The sequence below is a fragment of the Oncorhynchus masou genome, chromosome 26 (genome assembly GCF_036934945.1).
Source record: "Oncorhynchus masou masou isolate Uvic2021 chromosome 26, UVic_Omas_1.1, whole genome shotgun sequence".
Taxonomy (NCBI): Eukaryota; Metazoa; Chordata; class Actinopteri; order Salmoniformes; family Salmonidae; genus Oncorhynchus; species Oncorhynchus masou.
This window is the reverse complement of record NC_088237.1, coordinates 23467225-23487634: the sequence shown is the minus strand read 5'-3', so window position 1 is coordinate 23487634 and position 20410 is coordinate 23467225. Positions and strand designations below refer to the sequence as shown.

Here is a 20410-nt window from a genome sequence, read left to right as displayed (position 1 = left end):
TCCCTCCTTCCCCTTCTGTCTCCTCTCTTTCTCTGTACAGTATATGTCCATCCCCTCTCACTCCTTCCCCTTCTGTCTCCTCTCTTTCTCTGTACAGTATATGTCCATCCCCTCTCACTCCTTCCCCTTCTCTCTCCTCTTCTTCTCTGTACAGTATATCTCCATCCCCTCTCACTCCTTCCCCTTCTGTCTCCTCTCTTTCTCTGTACAGTATATGTCCATCCCCTCTCACTCCTTCCCCTTCTGTCTCCTCTCTTTCTCTGTACAGTATATGTCCATCCCCTCTCACTCCTTCCCCTTCTGTCTCCTCTCTTTCTCTGTACAGTATATCTCCATCCCCTCTCCTCCTTCCCCTTCTGTCTCCTCTCTTTCTCTGTACAGTATATCTCCATCCCCTCTCACTCCTTCCCCTTCTCTCTCCTCTCTTTCTCTGTACAGTATATGTCCATCCCCTCTCACTCCTTCCCCTTCTGTCTCCTCTCTTTCTCTGTACAGTATATGTCCATCCCCTCTCACTCCTTCCCCTTCTGTCTCCTCTCTTTCTCTGTACAGTATATGTCCATCCCCTCTCACTCCTTCCCCTTCTGTCTCCTCTCTTTCTCTGTACAGTATATGTCCATCCCCTCTCACTCCTTCCCCTTCTGTCTCCTCTCTTTCTCTGTACAGTATATCTCCATCCCCTCTCACTCCTTCCCCTTCTGTCTCCTCTCTTTCTCTGTACAGTATATGTCCATCCCCTCTCACTCCTTCCCCTTCTCTCTCCTCTCTTTCTCTGTACAGTATATCTCCATCCCCTCTCACTCCTTCCCCTTCTGTCTCCTCTCTTTCTCTGTACAGTATATCTCCTCTCTTTCTCTGTACAGTATATCTCCATCCCCTCTCACTCCTTCCCCTTCTGTCTCCTCTCTTTCTCTGTACAGTATATCTCCTCTCTTTCTCTGTACAGTATATGTCCATCCCCTCTCACTCCTTCCCCTTCTGTCTCCTCTCTTTCTCTGTACAGTATATCTCCATCCCCTCTCACTCCTTCCCCTTCTGTCTCCTCTCTTTCTCTATACAGTATATCTCCATCCCTCTCACTCCTTCCCCTTCTGTCTCCTCTCTTTCTCTGTACAGTATATGTCCATCCCCTCTCACTCCTTCCCCTTCTGTCTCCTCTCTTTCTCTGTACAGTATATCTCCATCCCCTCTCCTCCTTCCCCTTCTGTCTCCTCTCTTTCTCTGTACAGTATATCTCCATCCCCTCTCACTCCTTCCCCTTCTCTCTCCTCTCTTTCTCTGTACAGTATATGTCCATCCCCTCTCACTCCTTCCCCTTCTGTCTCCTCTCTTTCTCTGTACAGTATATCTCCATCCCCTCTCACTCCTTCCCCTTCTGTCTCCTCTCTTTCTCTGTACAGTATATGTCCATCCCCTCTCACTCCTTCCCCTTCTGTCTCCTCTCTTTCTCTATACAGTATATCTCCATCCCCTCTCACTCCTTCCCCTTCTGTCTCCTCTCTTTCTCTGTACAGTATATCTCCATCCCCTCTCACTCCTTCCCCTTCTCTCTCCTCTCTTTCTCTGTACAGTATATGTCCATCCCCTCTCACTCCTTCCCCTTCTGTCTCCTCTCTTTCTCTGTACAGTATATGTCCATCCCCTCTCACTCCTTCCCCTTCTGTCTCCTCTCTTTCTCTGTACAGTATATGTCCATCCCCTCTCACTCCTTCCCCTTCTGTCTCCTCTCTTTCTCTGTACAGTATATCTCCATCCCCTCTCACTCCTTCCCCTTCTGTCTCCTCTCTTTCTCTGTACAGTATATGTCCATCCCCTCTCACTCCTTCCCCTTCTGTCTCCTCTCTTTCTCTATACAGTATATGTCCATCCCCTCTCACTCCTTCCCCTTCTGTCTCCTCTCTTTCTCTGTACAGTATATGTCCATCCCCTCTCACTCCTTCCCCTTCTCTCTCCTCTTCTTCTCTGTACAGTATATCTCCATCCCCTCTCACTCCTTCCCCTTCTCTCTCCTCTTCTTTCTCTGTACAGTATATGTCCATCCCCTCTCACTCTTTCCCCTTCTCTCTCCTCTCTTTCTCTGTACAGTATATGTCCATCCCCTCTCACTCTTTCCCCTTCTGTCTCCTCTCTTTCTCTATACAGTATATCTCCATCCACTCTCACTCCTTCCCCTTCTGTCTCCTCTCTTTCTCTGTACAGTATATGTCCATCCCCTCTCACTCTTTCCCCTTCTGTCTCCTCTCTTTCTCTATACAGTATATCTCCATCCCCTCTCTCCTTCCCCTTCTGTCTCCTCTCTTTCTCTGTACAGTATATGTCCATCCCCTCTCACTCCTTCCCCTTCTGTCTCCTCTCTTTCTCTGTACAGTATATCTCCATCCCCTCTCCTCCTTCCCCTTCTGTCTCCTCTCTTTCTCTGTACAGTATATGTCCATCCCCTCTCACTCCTTCCCTTCTGTCTCCTCTCTTTCTCTATACAGTATATGTCCATCCCCTCTCACTCCTTCCCCTTCTGTCTCCTCTCTTTCTCTGTACAGTATATGTCCATCCCCTCTCACTCCTTCCCCTTCTGTCTCCTCTCTTTCTCTGTACAGTATATGTCCATCCCCTCTCACTCCTTCCCCTTCTCTCTCCTCTCTTTCTCTGTACAGTATATGTCCATCCCCTCTCACTCCTTCCCCTTCTGTCTCCTCTCTTTCTCTATACAGTATATGTCCATCCCCTCTCACTCCTTCCCCTTCTGTCTCCTCTCTTTCTCTGTACAGTATATGTCCATCCCCTCTCACTCCTTCCCCTTCTGTCTCCTCTCTTTCTCTGTACAGTATATGTCCATCCCCTCTCACTCCTTCCCCTTCTGTCTCCTCTCTTTCTCTATACAGTATATGTCCATCCCCTCTCACTCCTTCCCCTTCTGTCTCCTCTCTTTCTCTGTACAGTATATGTCCATCCCCTCTCACTCCTTCCCCTTCTGTCTCCTCTCTTTCTCTGTACAGTATATGTCCATCCCCTCTCACTCCTTCCCCTTCTCTCTCCTCTCTTTCTCTGTACAGTATATGTCCATCCCCTATCACTCCTTCCCCTTCTCTCTCCTCTTCTTCTCTGTACAGTATATCTCCATCCCCTCTCACTCCTTCCCCTTCTGTCTCCTCTCTTTCTCTGTACAGTATATGTCCATCCCCTCTCACTCCTTCCCCTTCTGTCTCCTCTCTTTCTCTATACAGTATATCTCCATCCCCTCTCACTCCTTCCCCTTCTGTCTCCTCTCTTTCTCTGTACAGTATATGTCCATCCCCTCTCACTCCTTCCCCTTCTGTCTCCTCTCTTTCTCTGTACAGTATATGTCCATCCCCTCTCACTCCTTCCCCTTCTCTCTCCTCTTCTTCTCTGTACAGTATATCTCCATCCCCTCTCACTCCTTCCCCTTCTCTCTCCTCTTCTTTCTCTGTACAGTATATGTCCATCCCCTCTCACTCTTTCCCCTTCTCTCTCCTCTCTTTCTCTGTACAGTATATGTCCATCCCCTCTCACTCTTTCCCCTTCTGTCTCCTCTCTTTCTCTATACAGTATATCTCCATCCACTCTCACTCCTTCCCCTTCTGTCTCCTCTCTTTCTCTGTACAGTATATGTCCATCCCCTCTCACTCTTTCCCCTTCTGTCTCCTCTCTTTCTCTATACAGTATATCTCCATCCCCTCTCACTCCTTCCCCTTCTGTCTCCTCTCTTTCTCTGTACAGTATATGTCCATCCCCTCTCACTCCTTCCCCTTCTGTCTCCTCTCTTTCTCTGTACAGTATATGTCCATCCCCTCTCACTCCTTCCCCTTCTGTCTCCTCTCTTTCTCTGTACAGTATATGTCCATCCCCTCTCACTCCTTCCCCTTCTCTCTCCTCTTCTTCTCTGTACAGTATATCTCCATCCCCTCTCACTCCTTCCCCTTCTGTCTCCTCTCTTTCTCTGTACAGTATATGTCCATCCCCTCTCACTCCTTCCCCTTCTGTCTCCTCTCTTTCTCTGTACAGTATATGTCCATCCCCTCTCACTCCTTCCCCTTCTGTCTCCTCTCTTTCTCTGTACAGTATATCTCCATCCCCTCTCACTCCTTCCCCTTCTGTCTCCTCTCTTTCTCTGTACAGTATATCTCCATCCCCTCTCACTCCTTCCCCTTCTCTCTCCTCTCTTTCTCTGTACAGTATATGTCCATCCCCTCTCACTCCTTCCCCTTCTGTCTCCTCTCTTTCTCTGTACAGTATATGTCCATCCCCTCTCACTCCTTCCCCTTCTGTCTCCTCTCTTTCTCTGTACAGTATATGTCCATCCCCTCTCCTCCTTCCCCTTCTGTCTCCTCTCTTTCTCTGTACAGTATATGTCCATCCCCTCTCACTCCTTCCCCTTCTGTCTCCTCTCTTTCTCTGTACAGTATATCTCCATCCCCTCTCACTCCTTCCCCTTCTGTCTCCTCTCTTTCTCTGTACAGTATATGTCCATCCCCTCTCACTCCTTCCCCTTCTCTCTCCTCTCTTTCTCTGTACAGTATATCTCCATCCCCTCTCACTCCTTCCCCTTTGTCTCCTCTCTTTCTCTGTACAGTATATGTCCATCCCCTCTCACTCCTTCCCCTTCTGTCTCCTCTCTTTCTCTGTACAGTATATCTCCATCCCCTCTCACTCCTTCCCCTTCTGTCTCATCTCTTTCTCTGTACAGTATATCTCCATCCCCTCTCACTCCTTCCCCTTCTCTCTCCTCTCTTTCTCTGTACAGTATATGTCCATCCCCTCTCACTCCTTCCCCTTCTGTCTCCTCTCTTTCTCTGTACAGTATATCTCCATCCCCTCTCACTCCTTCCCCTTCTGTCTCCTCTCTTTCTCTATACAGTATATCTCCATCCCCTCTCACTCCTTCCCCTTCTGTCTCCTCTCTTTCTCTGTACAGTATATGTCCATCCCCTCTCACTCCTTCCCCTTCTGTCTCCTCTCTTTCTCTGTACAGTATATCTCCATCCCCTCTCACTCCTTCCCCTTCTGTCTCCTCTCTTTCTCTGTACAGTATATCTCCATCCCCTCTCACTCCTTCCCCTTCTGTCTCCTCTCTTTCTCTGTACAGTATATGTCCATCCCCTCTCACTCCTTCCCCTTCTGTCTCCTCTCTTTCTCTATACAGTATATCTCCATCCCCTCTCACTCCTTCCCCTTCTGTCTCCTCTCTTTCTCTGTACAGTATATGTCCATCCCCTCTCACTCCTTCCCCTTCTGTCTCCTCTCTTTCTCTGTACAGTATATCTCCATCCCCTCTCCTCCTTCCCCTTCTGTCTCCTCTCTTTCTCTGTACAGTATATCTCCATCCCCTCTCACTCCTTCCCCTTCTGTCTCCTCTCTTTCTCTGTACAGTATATGTCCATCCCCTCTCACTCCTTCCCCTTCTGTCTCCTCTCTTTCTCTGTACAGTATATGTCCATCCCCTCTCACTCCTTCCCCTTCTGTCTCCTCTCTTTCTCTGTACAGTATATGTCCATCCCCTCTCACTCCTTCCCCTTCTGTCTCCTCTCTTTCTCTGTACAGTATATGTCCATCCCCTCTCACTCCTTCCCCTTCTGTCTCCTCTCTTTCTCTGTACAGTATATCTCCATCCCCTCTCACTCCTTCCCCTTCTGTCTCCTCTCTTTCTCTGTACAGTATATGTCCATCCCCTCTCACTCCTTCCCCTTCTGTCTCCTCTCTTTCTCTGTACAGTATATCTCCATCCCCTCTCACTCCTTCCCCTTCTGTCTCCTCTCTTTCTCTGTACAGTATATGTCCATCCCCTCTCACTCCTTCCCCTTCTCTCTCCTCTTCTTTCTCTGTACAGTATATGTCCATCCCCTCTCACTCTTTCCCCTTCTCTCTCCTCTCTTTCTCTGTACAGTATATGTCCATCCCCTCTCACTCCTTCCCCTTCTCTCTCCTCTTCTTTCTCTGTACAGTATATCTCCATCCCCTCTCACTCCTTCCCCTTCTCTCTCCTCTTCTTTCTCTGTACAGTATATGTCCATCCCCTCTCACTCTTTCCCCTTCTCTCTCCTCTCTTTCTCTGTACAGTATATGTCCATCCCCTCTCACTCCTTCCCCTTCTGTCTCCTCTCTTTCTCTGTACAGTATATGTCCATCCCCTCTCACTCCTTCCCCTTCTGTCTCCTCTCTTTCTCTGTACAGTATATGTCCATCCCCTCTCACTCTTTCCCCTTCTGTCTCCTCTCTTTCTCTGTACAGTATATGTCCATCCCCTCTCACTCTTTCCCCTTCTGTCTCCTCTCTTTCTCTGTACAGTATATCTCCATCCCCTCTCACTCCTTCCCCTTCTCTCTCCTCTCTTTCTCTGTACAGTATATGTCCATCCCCTCTCACTCTTTCCCCTTCTGTCTCCTCTCTTTCTCTGTACAGTATATCACCATCCCCTCTCACTCCTTCCCCTTCTGTCTCCTCTCTTTCTCTGTACAGTATATGTCCATCCCCTCTCACTCCTTCCCCTTCTCTCTCCTCTTCTTCTCTGTACAGTATATGTCCATCCCCTCTCACTCCTTCCCCTTCTGTCTCCTCTCTTTCTCTGTACAGTATATGTCCATCCCCTCTCACTCCTTCCCCTTCTCTGTCTCTCTAATCATTCTTTCCCCTTCTTATTCCCTGTACACTTACCTTTCTTCCGAAGGGGGTATTCTGTACGAAAGGTCTTGGAGAGGAACACGCAATTCCAGGAGCTCTTCTCTGTCTTCCCCCAGAGCTGTGTGCTCCCCCTCTGCTTCTCAGAGAGACGGACTAATACATGTAGCTCCTTTTAGCTGTGAGTCACAATCCAGTCCAGCAGTAAATAGCAGAGAAGAGGAGGAGTGTGCCCTCTCTCTCTCCCTCTCTCTACGCTTTGTCTCCTATCTCCTCTCTGTAAACTCCCCCTTCTCGCTCTCCTCTTTCTTTTACCTCTTCTCTTTCCCTCCCTCTCTCTCTCTCTCTCTCTCTCTCTCTCCCTCCCTCCCTCCCTCTCGTTCTCCAGATTCCAGAGGTTTTCCACCGTTCTGCCACTCCTCCTTCCTCCTCAGCTGCTGCAGAGAGACTGTCTCTCCCACATCTCTTCCTGAAACCCCCGCTCTACGCTGCTCGCTCTTTCTCTCTCTCCACCTCGTTACTATGGAGACGCGGGGCCCATCCAGAGATGGGCTCATGCACACTGGCTGTCGGTGTAGGTGAGTGAGTGAGTGTATATGTGCCTAAATGCGTGAGTATATGTCCGTGCATACCAGTAATGCAGAGCTTTCTGTGTATCCCTGCATATCTCTCTACCACTCTCCAATGAGCTAAGACACCCATTATAATCCGACACCACACTACAGCCTAGAATAGAATAACATGACGCTAACGGAGCTAACAGAGCTAACAGAGCTAATGGGGCTAACAGAGCTAACGGAGCTAACAGAGCTAACGGAGCTAACAGAGCTAACGGAGCTAACGGAGCACAGCTGACTGAAGCTCTTCCTCTCTCCCTCCTTCAGGTTCTCTGACTCCTTGGGGTTTTCCACAGAATATCATCATCATTGTAAAGAGTTACATAATGTTTGGGTACAGGACCCATATGCTGAAACTTGAATTAAACACACACATGCACACACAGCGATGAGACTTGACAACAGGTGTGTGTGTGTGTGTATGCTATACTGACTGTGTGTCTACATCTTTCCAGGAGTCACGACACAAATCTAGGGTTGCTACCCAAGCCGGCTGGTCGTTCGTTCTATCAGTTCGGTTGCCAGAGACGCGACCCAGTCGTTCGTTCTGAATGTTCCAGAGCCATACTGGCTGGCAACGTTCTTATCCCTTGCTTGCTAGCTAGCTAACTACGGCTAAATTACAGTCACGTCAAACAGTGCAGCCAGAATAACAACAGTAGCTGCATTTGCATTTGTATAAGCTGTTTTCTAGTGACATTTACTTGGATACATCCATAACAATGAGCTAATGATGACCGATGTCTACTGGCATAGAAAATGTGCTCTCTCCTCCTATATATATATATAGAGAGATAGAGAGAAAAAGGATGCCAGCTGATTCATGATTTTGACTGGCTGAGAAAAGCTGTCTGCCTGTCTGTCTCCTCCTGACATGTTAATTTACTATGAGATAGGTGGATATCAGATTTCAATACTGAAACAATGTCGGAGAGACAGACAGCAAGGTTTATACAAATCTTTGCTGTTGAAAACTAAATGTTATTCTAAAAGAAATGTGAGATAATGTCTAGATGCTTTTTATAGTGGAGATCAAGTTTATAAATTGCCTGGCTGGGCTGATGAGACAGTGGATTGCGCAGTCAGATGGAACAGAGTAAATAGGCATTTTAACATCGTAGATTTAGCCGGTGGTAACTTAGCCGGTGGAATAGACACTGGCTAGAATGCGGTTTTAACCAATCAGCATTCAGGTTTAGAAGCACCCGTTGTATAATTTACAGTAGTACAAAACTGTCAGGGTCAGAACATGAAGTTACAGCATCTCCCACTCCACCTCCTACTCTATTCTACCATAAAGGGGTGTTGTGAAACCAAAGAGGAATTAACAAACAACGGTCAGAGAATGCAACATAGTAGCACATGCAGCACTATACAGTCCTCAGGCAAAACCACCCACACACCAATGAACATCAAGTACTAACATTACCTATACCCCTCTATCAAGAACCTACAAGCAGTACGCATTCAACACACATAAACATGCACACACACACACACACACACACACACACACACACACACACACACACGTGCAGTACAAATATGAACCACACACGCACGCACACACCCTCCTACACATAATCATCCTAACACAAAACATGCATTAAGATTCAATTATTTGCAGCTTAGAAGTGCGTCCAACTGACCAGCAGTGTGTGTGCTGTGGCTAACGAAGGCAGAAACCATCTGGTGGTGTGACGGGAAACAATCTGTGTATTTGGAGAGGTGACAGAGAACGTGACACACACACACTGTGCATTTGGACAGGTGACAGAGAAGGTATGAAATGCACAAACAAAGGGACACATCTGATTTAAAATCCTCCATCCTCCATTCACATATATAGTCTCTATGGTAACTACTAGCTGGGGCGTCATGGCAACAGGGCAGAGCTGGGATAAAAAGGCTAAACTTTTATTACTGGCTTGATGACTTATTGACCACCCATCATTATTGTGTTCAAGACTGGATATTAGCCAAGCAGAATGGGGAACAGTGTGTGTGTGTTTACGGGATGTCTCATTGCCATTTCCCCTTCAAGGAGCATATTATATGATCAGTGAGGAATGCAGAGAGACTTGTCCAGCCCTGTGGGAGTATGACACACACACACACTAAGAACACGACACTGAGCACCCTACAGCACTAACCCAGAAACACGCCCTCACATACAAGGAATGAGCATGAAGCAATACACAGCCACCTAAAATTACTGACCTGTTAGCCCAGGTAGACAACACTAGTTATTACTAGTAGTCCCATTTAACAGAAATAACCTCTGCTTTCAACGAGATTTCACAGCTTTTACTCACTAACACACGCACACACACAATCCCCACACACATGCACACACTCACCAAACCGTGTTCTCTGTCTGAGACAGTGTTAATTTCATCAAAAAAGACTGTGACTAAAATATTTGTCAAACACCAATTTTTCAGTGGCAATTGACAAGACTAGAACTGATTAAAACTAACTGACAAAAACTATAACTAAACTTAAAATGATTTTTCATTTTAGTTGACTAAATCACAACGAGACAAAATTATCTCTGTGACAAAAATCTGAGATTGAGAGCTTTTCAATCATTTGTTAAAGCTACACCTTGTTCAGTCATGTTACCTCATTAACTAGCTATAGCTAACAACCTGGGGCACGTTCAGCAGGACGCAAAGTTTTGGAACGTTCAGATGGAAATATGTTATATAAAACAAACATGCCTCTCTGACATGTTGAATAAGGAACAACGGCGGCTCTATTCGTGGTATTTCTAATTGCAAGGTTCAGGAACGTTTTTAAAACTGAACGTGGCGCTGGTAACATCACCAATAGCCTGTTACGCAAACATTTGGTGAGAAAAGAAAAGGGATAGCAAACAAAATGACTAAGACTAAATCTAACAAACAGTGCCAAAATGAACACTGGTCTGAGAGGGTCAGGAAAACCACTGAGTCTCACATTAAGAGGAAGAGGTCCTGAGGGGAAATAACAACCTCAACTTCTCTACCACTTTAACTCTCTAGAAAGCTTTCCAATCATGTTGAATTTCCTAATTACTCCATTCTGCGCTCTTAGCCTTCACCTCCTCCAGGTGTCTTAATGGAGTGGTGCCATTCTCTGTCTGCCTGACAACAGGGAGGAAGGTGGAAATGAAAGGATGTGGCGCCATCTTGTGCATGGTTATGTTACTGCAGCTGTCTCTCCAACATCAATCCATGTCATAGTCATCATAGCAATAATACAAACTCTACATGTCTCTTTCAATCATTCATTTTACGTTGCATTTACAGTTTAGACATTTAGCAATGAGTGTCTTGCTCAAGGGCACATGGACAAATGTTTAACCTAGTCAGCTCAGCGATTCAAACCAGCGACCTTTCGGTTACTGGCCCAACGCTCTTAACCGCGAGGCTACCTGCCTATTCCACTTGGAATGAGTCTGCATTCTTACCAATCCCATGTCTAGGATGTAAGCAGCTTTAAAAGGAACAAGGGTAAAAGCTAAAAGATTATCTTAAAGCTCAAAACACATCGAAATCAAGTAGATCTCTGTGGCTCAAAAGCTGATTATGATTTGTCTACTGGAATGATTCATGGTGGTGTTCAGTAGTGACACAGCACAATAATACATTTTGGTGCTACCTGAAATCGTCCAATAAGAATGCTCATTTACGTGTTCCATTTTAATATGGTTGGACATTTGGTGCTTCCTCACATTTCTTCTGTGAGAGAGACCTGTCGATCTGTTCTGAAGATGGAAGCATTGACGTCTAGCTCATTGACAGTTGCAACAAGGAAGCTCTTGCAACCGGTCTATCAAGTTAGGCGTGCGTGTGTGTGTGTGTGTGTGTGTGTGTGTGTGTGTGTGTGTGTGTGTGTGTGTGTGTGTGTGTGTGTGTGTGTGTGTGTGTGTGTGTGTGTGTGTGTGTGTGTGTGTGTGTGTGTGTAGGTAGGTAGGTAAGGTGGGTGGCTGGGTGTGTGTGTGTGTGTGTGTGTGTATATGTGTGTGTGTGTGTGTGTGTGTGTGTGTGTGTGTGTGTGTGTGTGTGTGTGTGTGTGTGTGTGTGTGTGTGTGTGTGTGTGTGTGTGTGTGTGTGTGTGTAGGTAGATAAGGTGGGTGGCTGGTTGTTGTGTGTGTGTGTGTGTGTGTGTGTGTGTGTGTGTGTGTGTGTGTGTGTGTGTGTGTGTGTGTGTGTGTGTAGGTAGGTAAGGTGGGTGGCTGGTTGTGTGTGTGTGTGGAAGAGGAAGGATTAAGAGGTGTTTCTGGAGCAACACTGTTCTAATCCCACAACAGCAGGCCTGTATATGTACACACACAGACACCTAGTTCTATTTTAAGCCTTTCCACAATGGCCCTCCGCCTCTCCATTGTCTCCCCGGTCGCCACAGAATCTGTGGCCCATAGAGATTATAAAGTGATTTACTGGGGAAGCAATCGAGAAACAATTCTCCCCATCACTCTCCCTCTGTTATTTACCATCTCTCTCATGGTATTCTCTCTCTTTCTATATATATATATATATATATATATATACACATACATACATACATACACACACACACATACTTTCTCTCAATTTATGGGGCTTTATTGGCATGGGAAACACATGTTTAGATTGCCAAAGCAAGTGAAACAACAAAAATGAACAGTAAACAGTACACTCACTGAAGTTTTGTGACATTTCAAATGTCACATTATGGCTATGTACAGTGTTGTAACAATGTGCAAATAGTTCAAGTACAAAAGGGAAATAAATCAACATAAATATGGGTTGTATTTACAATGGAGTTTGTTCTTCACTGGTTGCCCTTTTCTTGTGGCAACAGGTCACAAATCTTGATGATGTGATGGCAGACTGTGGTATTTCACCCAGTAGATATGGGAGTTTCTCAAAATCGGATTTGTTTTAATTCTTTGTGGATCTGTGTAATCTGAGGGAAATATGTCTCTCTAATATGGTCACACATTGGGCAGGAGGTTAGGAAGTGCAGCTCAGTTTCCACCTCATTTTGTGGGCAGTGAGCACAAAGCCTGTCTTTCTCAATAGCAAGGCTATGCTCACTGAGTCTGTACATAGTCAAAGCTTTCCTTAAGTTTGGGTCTGTCACAGTGGTCAGGTATTCTGACACTGTTACTCTCTGTTTAGGGCCAAATAGCCTTCTAGTTTGCTCAGTTCTTTGTTTAATTCTTTACAATGTGTCAAGTATTTATCTTTTTGTTTGATCATTTAGTTGGGTGTAATTGTGCTCTCTCTCTCCAGTAGCCAGTGTGACGAGCATTGACCTCTCCATCACCCCAGAGACAGAGTCCAGCTGCACTTCTCCTATACTCATTATAGGGCTTCTCTCTGTCCCCACACGTCGTTCCCATCCTCTTTCCTGTCCCCAGTGTCAGTGTGACGCAGTGGAAACCCCCTAACCCAAATGTAATGGTACTGTCATTTGTATACAGTAATCAGTCGTGGTAAGCGGGAGGCATGCTCTCAATGATTGGTAGTGAGGAACCACACACACACACACTGGAGTCACACGCTCAAGTGCTAATGAAGCAATGTGTTTTAATTATTAGTGTGAACGGGAGTCCCACATCTGACAGAGATTAACTTTCGCACTGAAATTAACTCACACATGCACACACACACAAATGCAGGGGAGAGTACACACACACACACACGCACACACAGTTTTGTGCAGAAGTGAATATCTTTGCCTGTCTTTTCTCTACCCTCCTGTGGCTCTAACACAAACTACACCCTCCTCTCAATCCTCCACAGCCATTTCCTCTCCCTCTCCTCCATCTGAATAGTATACTAACATCCACCTCTGTAATACGTTGCACCTCCCCATTTGTTTTCAGAGAGGAGCGGAGAGAGGAAAGGAGATGAGGAAAGGAGACTACCTCAGACTACTGACATGCATTCCACCCCCAGAAGAGAGAGAGTAGACCAGGAAAGCAGGCCACTGAGACCCTGCACAGCGGTGTTACACATCGCCCTGGACAAACAGTGTGGGGGGTTTCCCCGGTGTTACACATTGCCCTGGACAAACAGTGTGGGGGGTTTCCCCGGTGTTACACATTGCCCTGGACAAACAGTGTGGGGGGTTTCCCCGGTGTTACACATCGCCCTGGACAAACAGTGTGGGGGGTTTCCCCGGTGTTACACATCGCCCTGGACAAACAGTGTGGGGGGTTTCCCCGGTGTTACACATCGCCCTGGACAAACAGTGTGGGGGTTTCCCGGTGTTACACATTGCCCTGGACAAACAGTGTGGGGGGTTTCCCCGGTGTTACACATCGCCCTGGACAAACAGAGTGGGTGGTTTCCCCGGTGTTACACATCGCCCTGGACAAACAGTGTGGGGGGTTTCCCCGGTGTTACACATCGCCCTGGACAAACAGTGTGGGGGGTTTCCCCGGTGTTACACATCGCCCTGGACAAACAGTGTGGTGGGTTTCCCCGGTGTTACACATCGCCCTGGACAAACAGTGTGGGGGGTTTCCCCGGTGTTACACATCGCCCTGGACAAACAGAGTGGGTGGTTTCCCCGGTGTTACACATCGCCCTGGACAAACAGTGTGGGGGGTTTCCCCGGTGTTACACATCGCCCTGGACAAACAGTGTGGGGGGTTTCCCCGGTGTTACACATCGCCCTGGACAAACAGAGTGGGTGGTTTCCCCGGTGTTACACATCGCCCTGGACAAACAGTGTGGGGGGTTTCCCCGGTGTTACACATCGCCCTGGACAAACAGTGTGGGGGGTTTCCCCGGTGTTACACATCGCCCTGGACAAACAGTGTGGGGGGTTTCCCCGGTGTTGTGAGACATTGCCTCCCAAGTGCTTATATAACCTCTCCACCTCTACCTCTCCACCTCCCTCTCCACCTCTCCCTCTCCACCTCTCTACCTCTCCACCTCTCCACCTCTCTACCTCTCCACCTCTCCACCTCTCTACCTCTCCACCTCTCTACCTCTCCACCTCTCTACCTCTCCACCTCTCTACCTCTCCACCTCTCCACCTCTCTACCTCTCCACCTCTCTACCTCTCCACCTCCACCTCTCCACCTCCACCTCTCCACCTCTACCTCTCCACCTCTACCTCTCCACCTCTACCTCTCCACCTCTACCTCTCCACCTCTACCTCTCCACCTCTACCTCTCCACCTCTACCTCTCCACCTCTACCTCTCCACCTCTACCTCTCCACCTCTACCTCTCCACCTCTACCTCTCCACCTCTACCTCTCCACCTCTACCTCTCCACCTCTACCTCTCCACCTCTACCTCTCCACCTCTACCTCTCCACCTCTACCTCTCCACCTCTACCTCTCCACCTCTACCTCTCCACCTCTACCTCTCCACCTCTACCTCTCCCTCTCCACCTCCACCTCTCCACCTCCACCTCTCCACCTCCACCTCTCCACCTCTCCACCTCCACCTCCACCTCCACCTCTCCACCTCCACCTCTCCACCTCCACCTCTCCACCTCCACCTCTCCACCTCCACCTCTCCACCTCTAACCCACCAACCTGTAACCAACCCTGTAACCAACTCATCAATCCTGTAACCAACCCACCAACCCTGTAACCAACCCACCAACCCTGTAATCAACCCACCAACCCTGTAATCAACCCACCAACCAATCCTGTAACCCGCCCACCAATCTGTAACCAACCCTGTAATCAACCCACCAACCCTGTAATCAACCCACCAACCCTGTAACCAACCCACCAACCCTGTAACACACCCACCAACCTGTAACCAACCCTGTAATCAACCCATCAACCCTGTAATCAACCCACCAACCTGGAACCAACCCTGTAATCAACCCACCAACCCTGTAACCAACCCACCAACCCTGTAACCAACCCACCAACCCTGTAACCCGCCCACCAACCCTGTAACACACCCACCAACCCTGTAACACACCCACCAACCCTGTAACCAACCCTGTAACCCGCCCACCAACCCTGTAACCAACCCACCAACCCTGTAACCAACCCTGTAATCAACCCACCAACTAATCCTGTAACCCGCCCACCAATCTGTAACCAACCCTGTAATCGACCCACCAACCCTGTAATCAACCCACCAACCCTGTAACCAACCCACCAACCCACCAACCCTGTAACACACCCACCAACCTGTAACCAACCCTGTAATCAACTCATCAACCCTGTAATCAACCCACCAACCTGGAACCAACCCACCAACCCTGTAACCAACCCACCAACCCTGTAACCAACCCACCAACACTGTAACCCGCCCACCAACCCTGTAACACACCCACCAACCCTGTAACACACCCACCAACCCTGTAACACACCCACCAACCCTGTAACCAAACCTGTAACCCTGTAACCAACCCTGTAACCCACCCACCAACCCTGTAACCCACCCACCAACCCACCCACGAACCATGTAACACACCCACCAACCCTGTAACCCACCCACCAACCCAACAACCAACCCACCCACCACCCCTATAACCCACCAACCAACCCACCAACCCTGTAACCCACCAACTAACCCACTCACTCACCAACCAACACACCCACCAACCCAACAACCAACCCACCCACCAAACCTGTAACCCACCCACCAACCCACCAATCCCGTAACCCACCAACCAACCCACCCACCCACCCACCCACCCACCAACCCACCCACCAACCCTGTAAACAACCCTGTAACCCACCAACCCACCTACCAACCCACCCACCCACCAACCCTGTAACCCACCCACCAACCAACCAACCCACCAACCCTGTAACCAACAAACTCTGTAACCCACCCTGTAACCAACCCTGTAACCAAACCTGTAATCAACCCACCAACCTGTAACCAACCAACTCTGTAATCCACCCTGTAACCAACCCACCAACCCTGTAACCAACCCTGTAATCAACCCACCAACACTGTAACCAAACCTGTAATCAACCCACCAAACCTGCAACCAACCCTGCAACCAACCCACCCACCAACCCTGTAACCAACCCTGTAACCAACCCTGCAACCAACCCTGCAACCAACCCTGTAACAAGCCCTGCAACCAACCCACCCACCAACCCTGTAACCAACCCTGCAACCAGCCCTGCAACCAACCCACCCACCAACCCTGTAACCAACCCTGTAACCAACCCTGCAACCAACCCTGTAACAAGCCCTGCAACCAACCCACCCACCAACCCTGTAACCAACCCTGCAACCAGCCCTGCAACCAACCCTGCAACCAACCCTGTAACAAGCCCTGCAACCAACCCACCCACCAACCCTGTAACCAACCCTGCAACCAACCCTGCAACCAACCCTGTAACCAACCCTGTAACCAACCCACCCACCCTCCAACCAACCCACCCACCCACCAACCAACCCACCAACCAACTCTGCAACCCACAACCAAGCGGTGTGTTCCAACAATCCAAAATCAAAATCTGTCAGGGAGACCATGTGACCACCACCTGTGCTCCACGTGTCATCATCTATCTGTTCTGTGGACTAAAGATAGATCCTAATAAACAAACTAGAAAACATTTACTGACAGGAATGTGTGTGCTTGCTTCTACTCTCTTCTTCAGTCAGTATTTCTATAGTAGCGTATGGGGAATAACAGCAGTGTGCTTTCAGCAAGCCCATTAAAAAACAGCAATAACCAGTAATAGACTCACATTGATGAGTTCTATCTCCCAGATCTTCTTGACCAGTTCCATGGAGGTGTATCCGTTGATGAGGAAGGACTTAGTGTAGTCTCCCAGCTCCAGAGACTCCAGCCACTCAGCCACTGACGTGGGGTTGTTACCGTCATAGCCAATAGGACGCACCTGGAGGGGGAAGGAGGAGGGGACAGACTGTCACTAGATGATATGAAGAGCAATGATACAGGACACTAAAACTAGGGAGGGGGGCAGAGAGGGAGGCAGGAAAGGAGGGAGGGGGTCAGAGAGGGATGCAGGGAGGGAGGAAAGGAAGGAGGGGGCAGAGAGGGAGAAAGGGAGAAAGGGAGAAAGGGAGGGAGGAAAGGAAGGAGACAGGGAGGCAGGAAAAGAGGGAGCAGAGGAAAGGAGGGAGCAGAGAGGGAAGGAGAGACCGTCAATAAATTACAGATATATAGATGACATAATAAATAGAGTACACCATCAAAGGCTCAAACTGGACAAAGACAGATGGAGGAAGGGAGGGTAAGGACAGCCTGTGCTGTGTGTAAAATGAAGACTTAAATACAGAAATTGAATATAAGATTCTGAATTCCATATCAATCCTTAGCACCCAAGGACATGATAAGCAATATAGAGAAAATCCCACCTATCCATTCAGAGGGAGAGGCAGGGCTAGTTCCATACTGCGTACAGAATAGCTATCTAAATCCCTCAGATCAACAAGGGGTGTAGGGGCTAAAGGTTTATTTAGGATTAGGCAAATGCATCTTATTCTTCCCTATATTTACTTGGTATAGTGTGTTGGCCTATGTGACATGAGAATATATTTCACAGTCAGTGCGTCTCAGCCCTTTCTTTTGCAATACAGTCAACACGACTTCAGAGGAGAAGCGCATTCTGCTTTTCCTCATAGAAGAGGAGATATCTGAAGTAATAAGGATTCGCCATCCTACTTTTAAGAAGAGTTGGGACTTTGGAGTGAGCACATCGCGTGACATTTACCTAAAATGTGCATCCTTCTTTCCACAAGGTGAGGGAGAAGAGAGAGGATTTCTCTGTCGTTTGAAAACTTTGCAGGGATGAGAGAAGGAGAGTGCTGACTGAGGTTAAATTTAAGAAGATTGGCTACCCAGAGTTCCTTCCTCTCTCATTTAATTGACATCTCTCACTTAGTTGGCTATATTGGCTATATCAACCATTTTGAATGTTATCGTTTTTAGAGTGATGATCTATTGGCGAATAACTCAGATACACATGAAAACATGAAATGACCCCAGGATTAGATAGAACGTCGCTCAGAGATGCACAAATACAATATACAATATTTAATTTATACTGGTGAAGAGCTCCCCTCCACAGAATCCTAATGATGCTGGATTAATTTTTACACGCACACAGTACTGACCCTGGGCAGTAGGCGTATGGCCTGTAGCAGCCTCTGTCTGTGGGCTGAGTTGAGGATCCCGATCTCCAGCAGGTCCTGGTCCTCCACCACGTTACTGCCCTGCATGAGGAACATACACATGACATCATCAGCCCATTGATCAGTGACATCATCATGCAGAGACCTCTGTTCACTACTCCACCTATCCCAATGCCTTGTTGTGAGGGGTATCTTGCATAAATGGCTACCAATAATCTAACTAGTTTCTTAGTTTATTTACAAATAAGTATTTACACTGTCGTTTTTTATGTAAGGCACCCCCTACCCCCCCGCACGCAACCTATATTTATTTTCCCTTTGCTACTTTAACTATTTGCACATTATTACAACACTGTATATAAACATAACGGACGGATGGACGGACGGACGGACACAGACAGACAGACAGACAGACAGACTCCTCCACATCTCATTCATCCCCTCTCTTAATCTCCCTCCCTCTTGGTCTGGCTAGACAATGTCATGACTTGGCCTGTGGGTAAGGTTTATGACCCCCCCATAAATACCTTTCTCTCTCTCTCTTGATTCTACTGAATGACTCTTGAATAGCCTTTGTTAAACATAGAGAGTCTGGGAACATCAAACGGTGGGGGGAAAGGAACCATATTTCGGTAATAGAGCCAGTTGAAAATATGTGTTGGTACTTAATGAATATGATGTCAGTTTGGTTGTCATCTGAGACATTATGACTGATGACAGGACGACATAAACTGTATCTGGGAAGGTCTACACATTCTAGTTATCAGAGTCATATGGAATTGTTGGGCAATTTACATTTTTAAATATGAAACTATTTGTTAAAATATTAAATGTAATTTTAGCTTCTCTCCCTCCACTATATAAGCCCTTCTCTCCCTCCACTATATAAGTCCTTCTCTCCCTCCACTATATAAGCCCTTCTCTCCCTCCACTATATAAGCCCTTCTCTCCCTCCACTATATAAGCCCTTCTCTCCCTCCACTATATAAGCCCTTCTCTCCCTCCACTATATAAGCCCTTCTCTCCCTCCACTATATAAGCCCTTTTCTCCCTCCACTATATAAGCCCTTGAGGACGATGGTCCATACGTTAAAACGGACTAACATGTCAACTACAGAACTAAGCCAACCTTAGCGTAAGCTTTGGTTGTGAATGGTATGAACTTTGAACTCTTACTTCACTAAAGAAGTGAGACATCCTAGCCGCTGAGTTAGCAGCGGCCGCTGTAAACGCGGGCTAGGAAAGGACGGTCGACGTATCCTGTCTAACATACAACGACGATACTACAATATACCCAATTTACTACCAGAGACATTCATCCGAAGACAGGAAGATCTCTGTTGGCCAACACAGCCAGCATCTATGACCAACCTACCGAAGCGCAGCTCAGAGTAAATATTTATTGCATTTTCCTTTTCCAAATGGGCGGTAATTTAGAATGCATAGGATACTGTATTTACGATAGCATAGCTTCTCCCTTTGTTCCTCAGTCTTCCCGCTCTTTCACTCAAACCCAACCCCCTTTCCTTTGTGTAACCAGCAGCCATGTCGGCTCCGTCCACCAGGGACGTTTTCTGTATGACATAATTTTCATTCTGTGTATATGTAATTCTGTGTGATTAGTTAGGTATTTAGTAAATAAATAATTAAACCCAAATTTGTATTGCTGATTCAACTTGTAACCAGGGTTCGTGAAGATAACCAAGAATTTACAACTTTCAGATGAGAATGAAAAAAGGTGACGTTTAATATTGACTGCTATTGATGTAAAATATTACTAGGTCTTTCAGAGTTTATTCGGAAGATAACAGCTCTATAAACACTCTTTCGTGGTGCTCCGACTTTCTAGTTAATTACATTTACATGATTAGCTTAATCAGGTAATATTAATTACAGAGAAAGGATTTTATAGAATAGCATGTCATAGCACTTAATTCGGCATAGCCAAAGACACGACAACAATAACACAGATAGCTATCAATCTGAAGCACTGAATACAGGGATGAAGGAGGAATGGAACAGCAGATTTCACAGCAATCTTTTTCATGTCATCCTCAACGTGAACTTCTAACCTGCTGCTCTCTA

The 20410-nt window shown here is 47.2% G+C and overlaps 1 protein-coding gene across 1 annotated transcript in view; it reads right to left on the bottom strand.

The window, feature by feature from the left end:
* Positions 1-20410, bottom strand: part of LOC135515071 (ankyrin repeat and sterile alpha motif domain-containing protein 1B-like) — a 416040-nt gene that overhangs the window by 69396 nt on the left and 326234 nt on the right. The window contains 2 exon segments of the mRNA XM_064938895.1: positions 16915-17067; positions 18308-18406. Coding sequence (XP_064794967.1) covers positions 16915-17067; positions 18308-18406 — 252 coding nt within the window.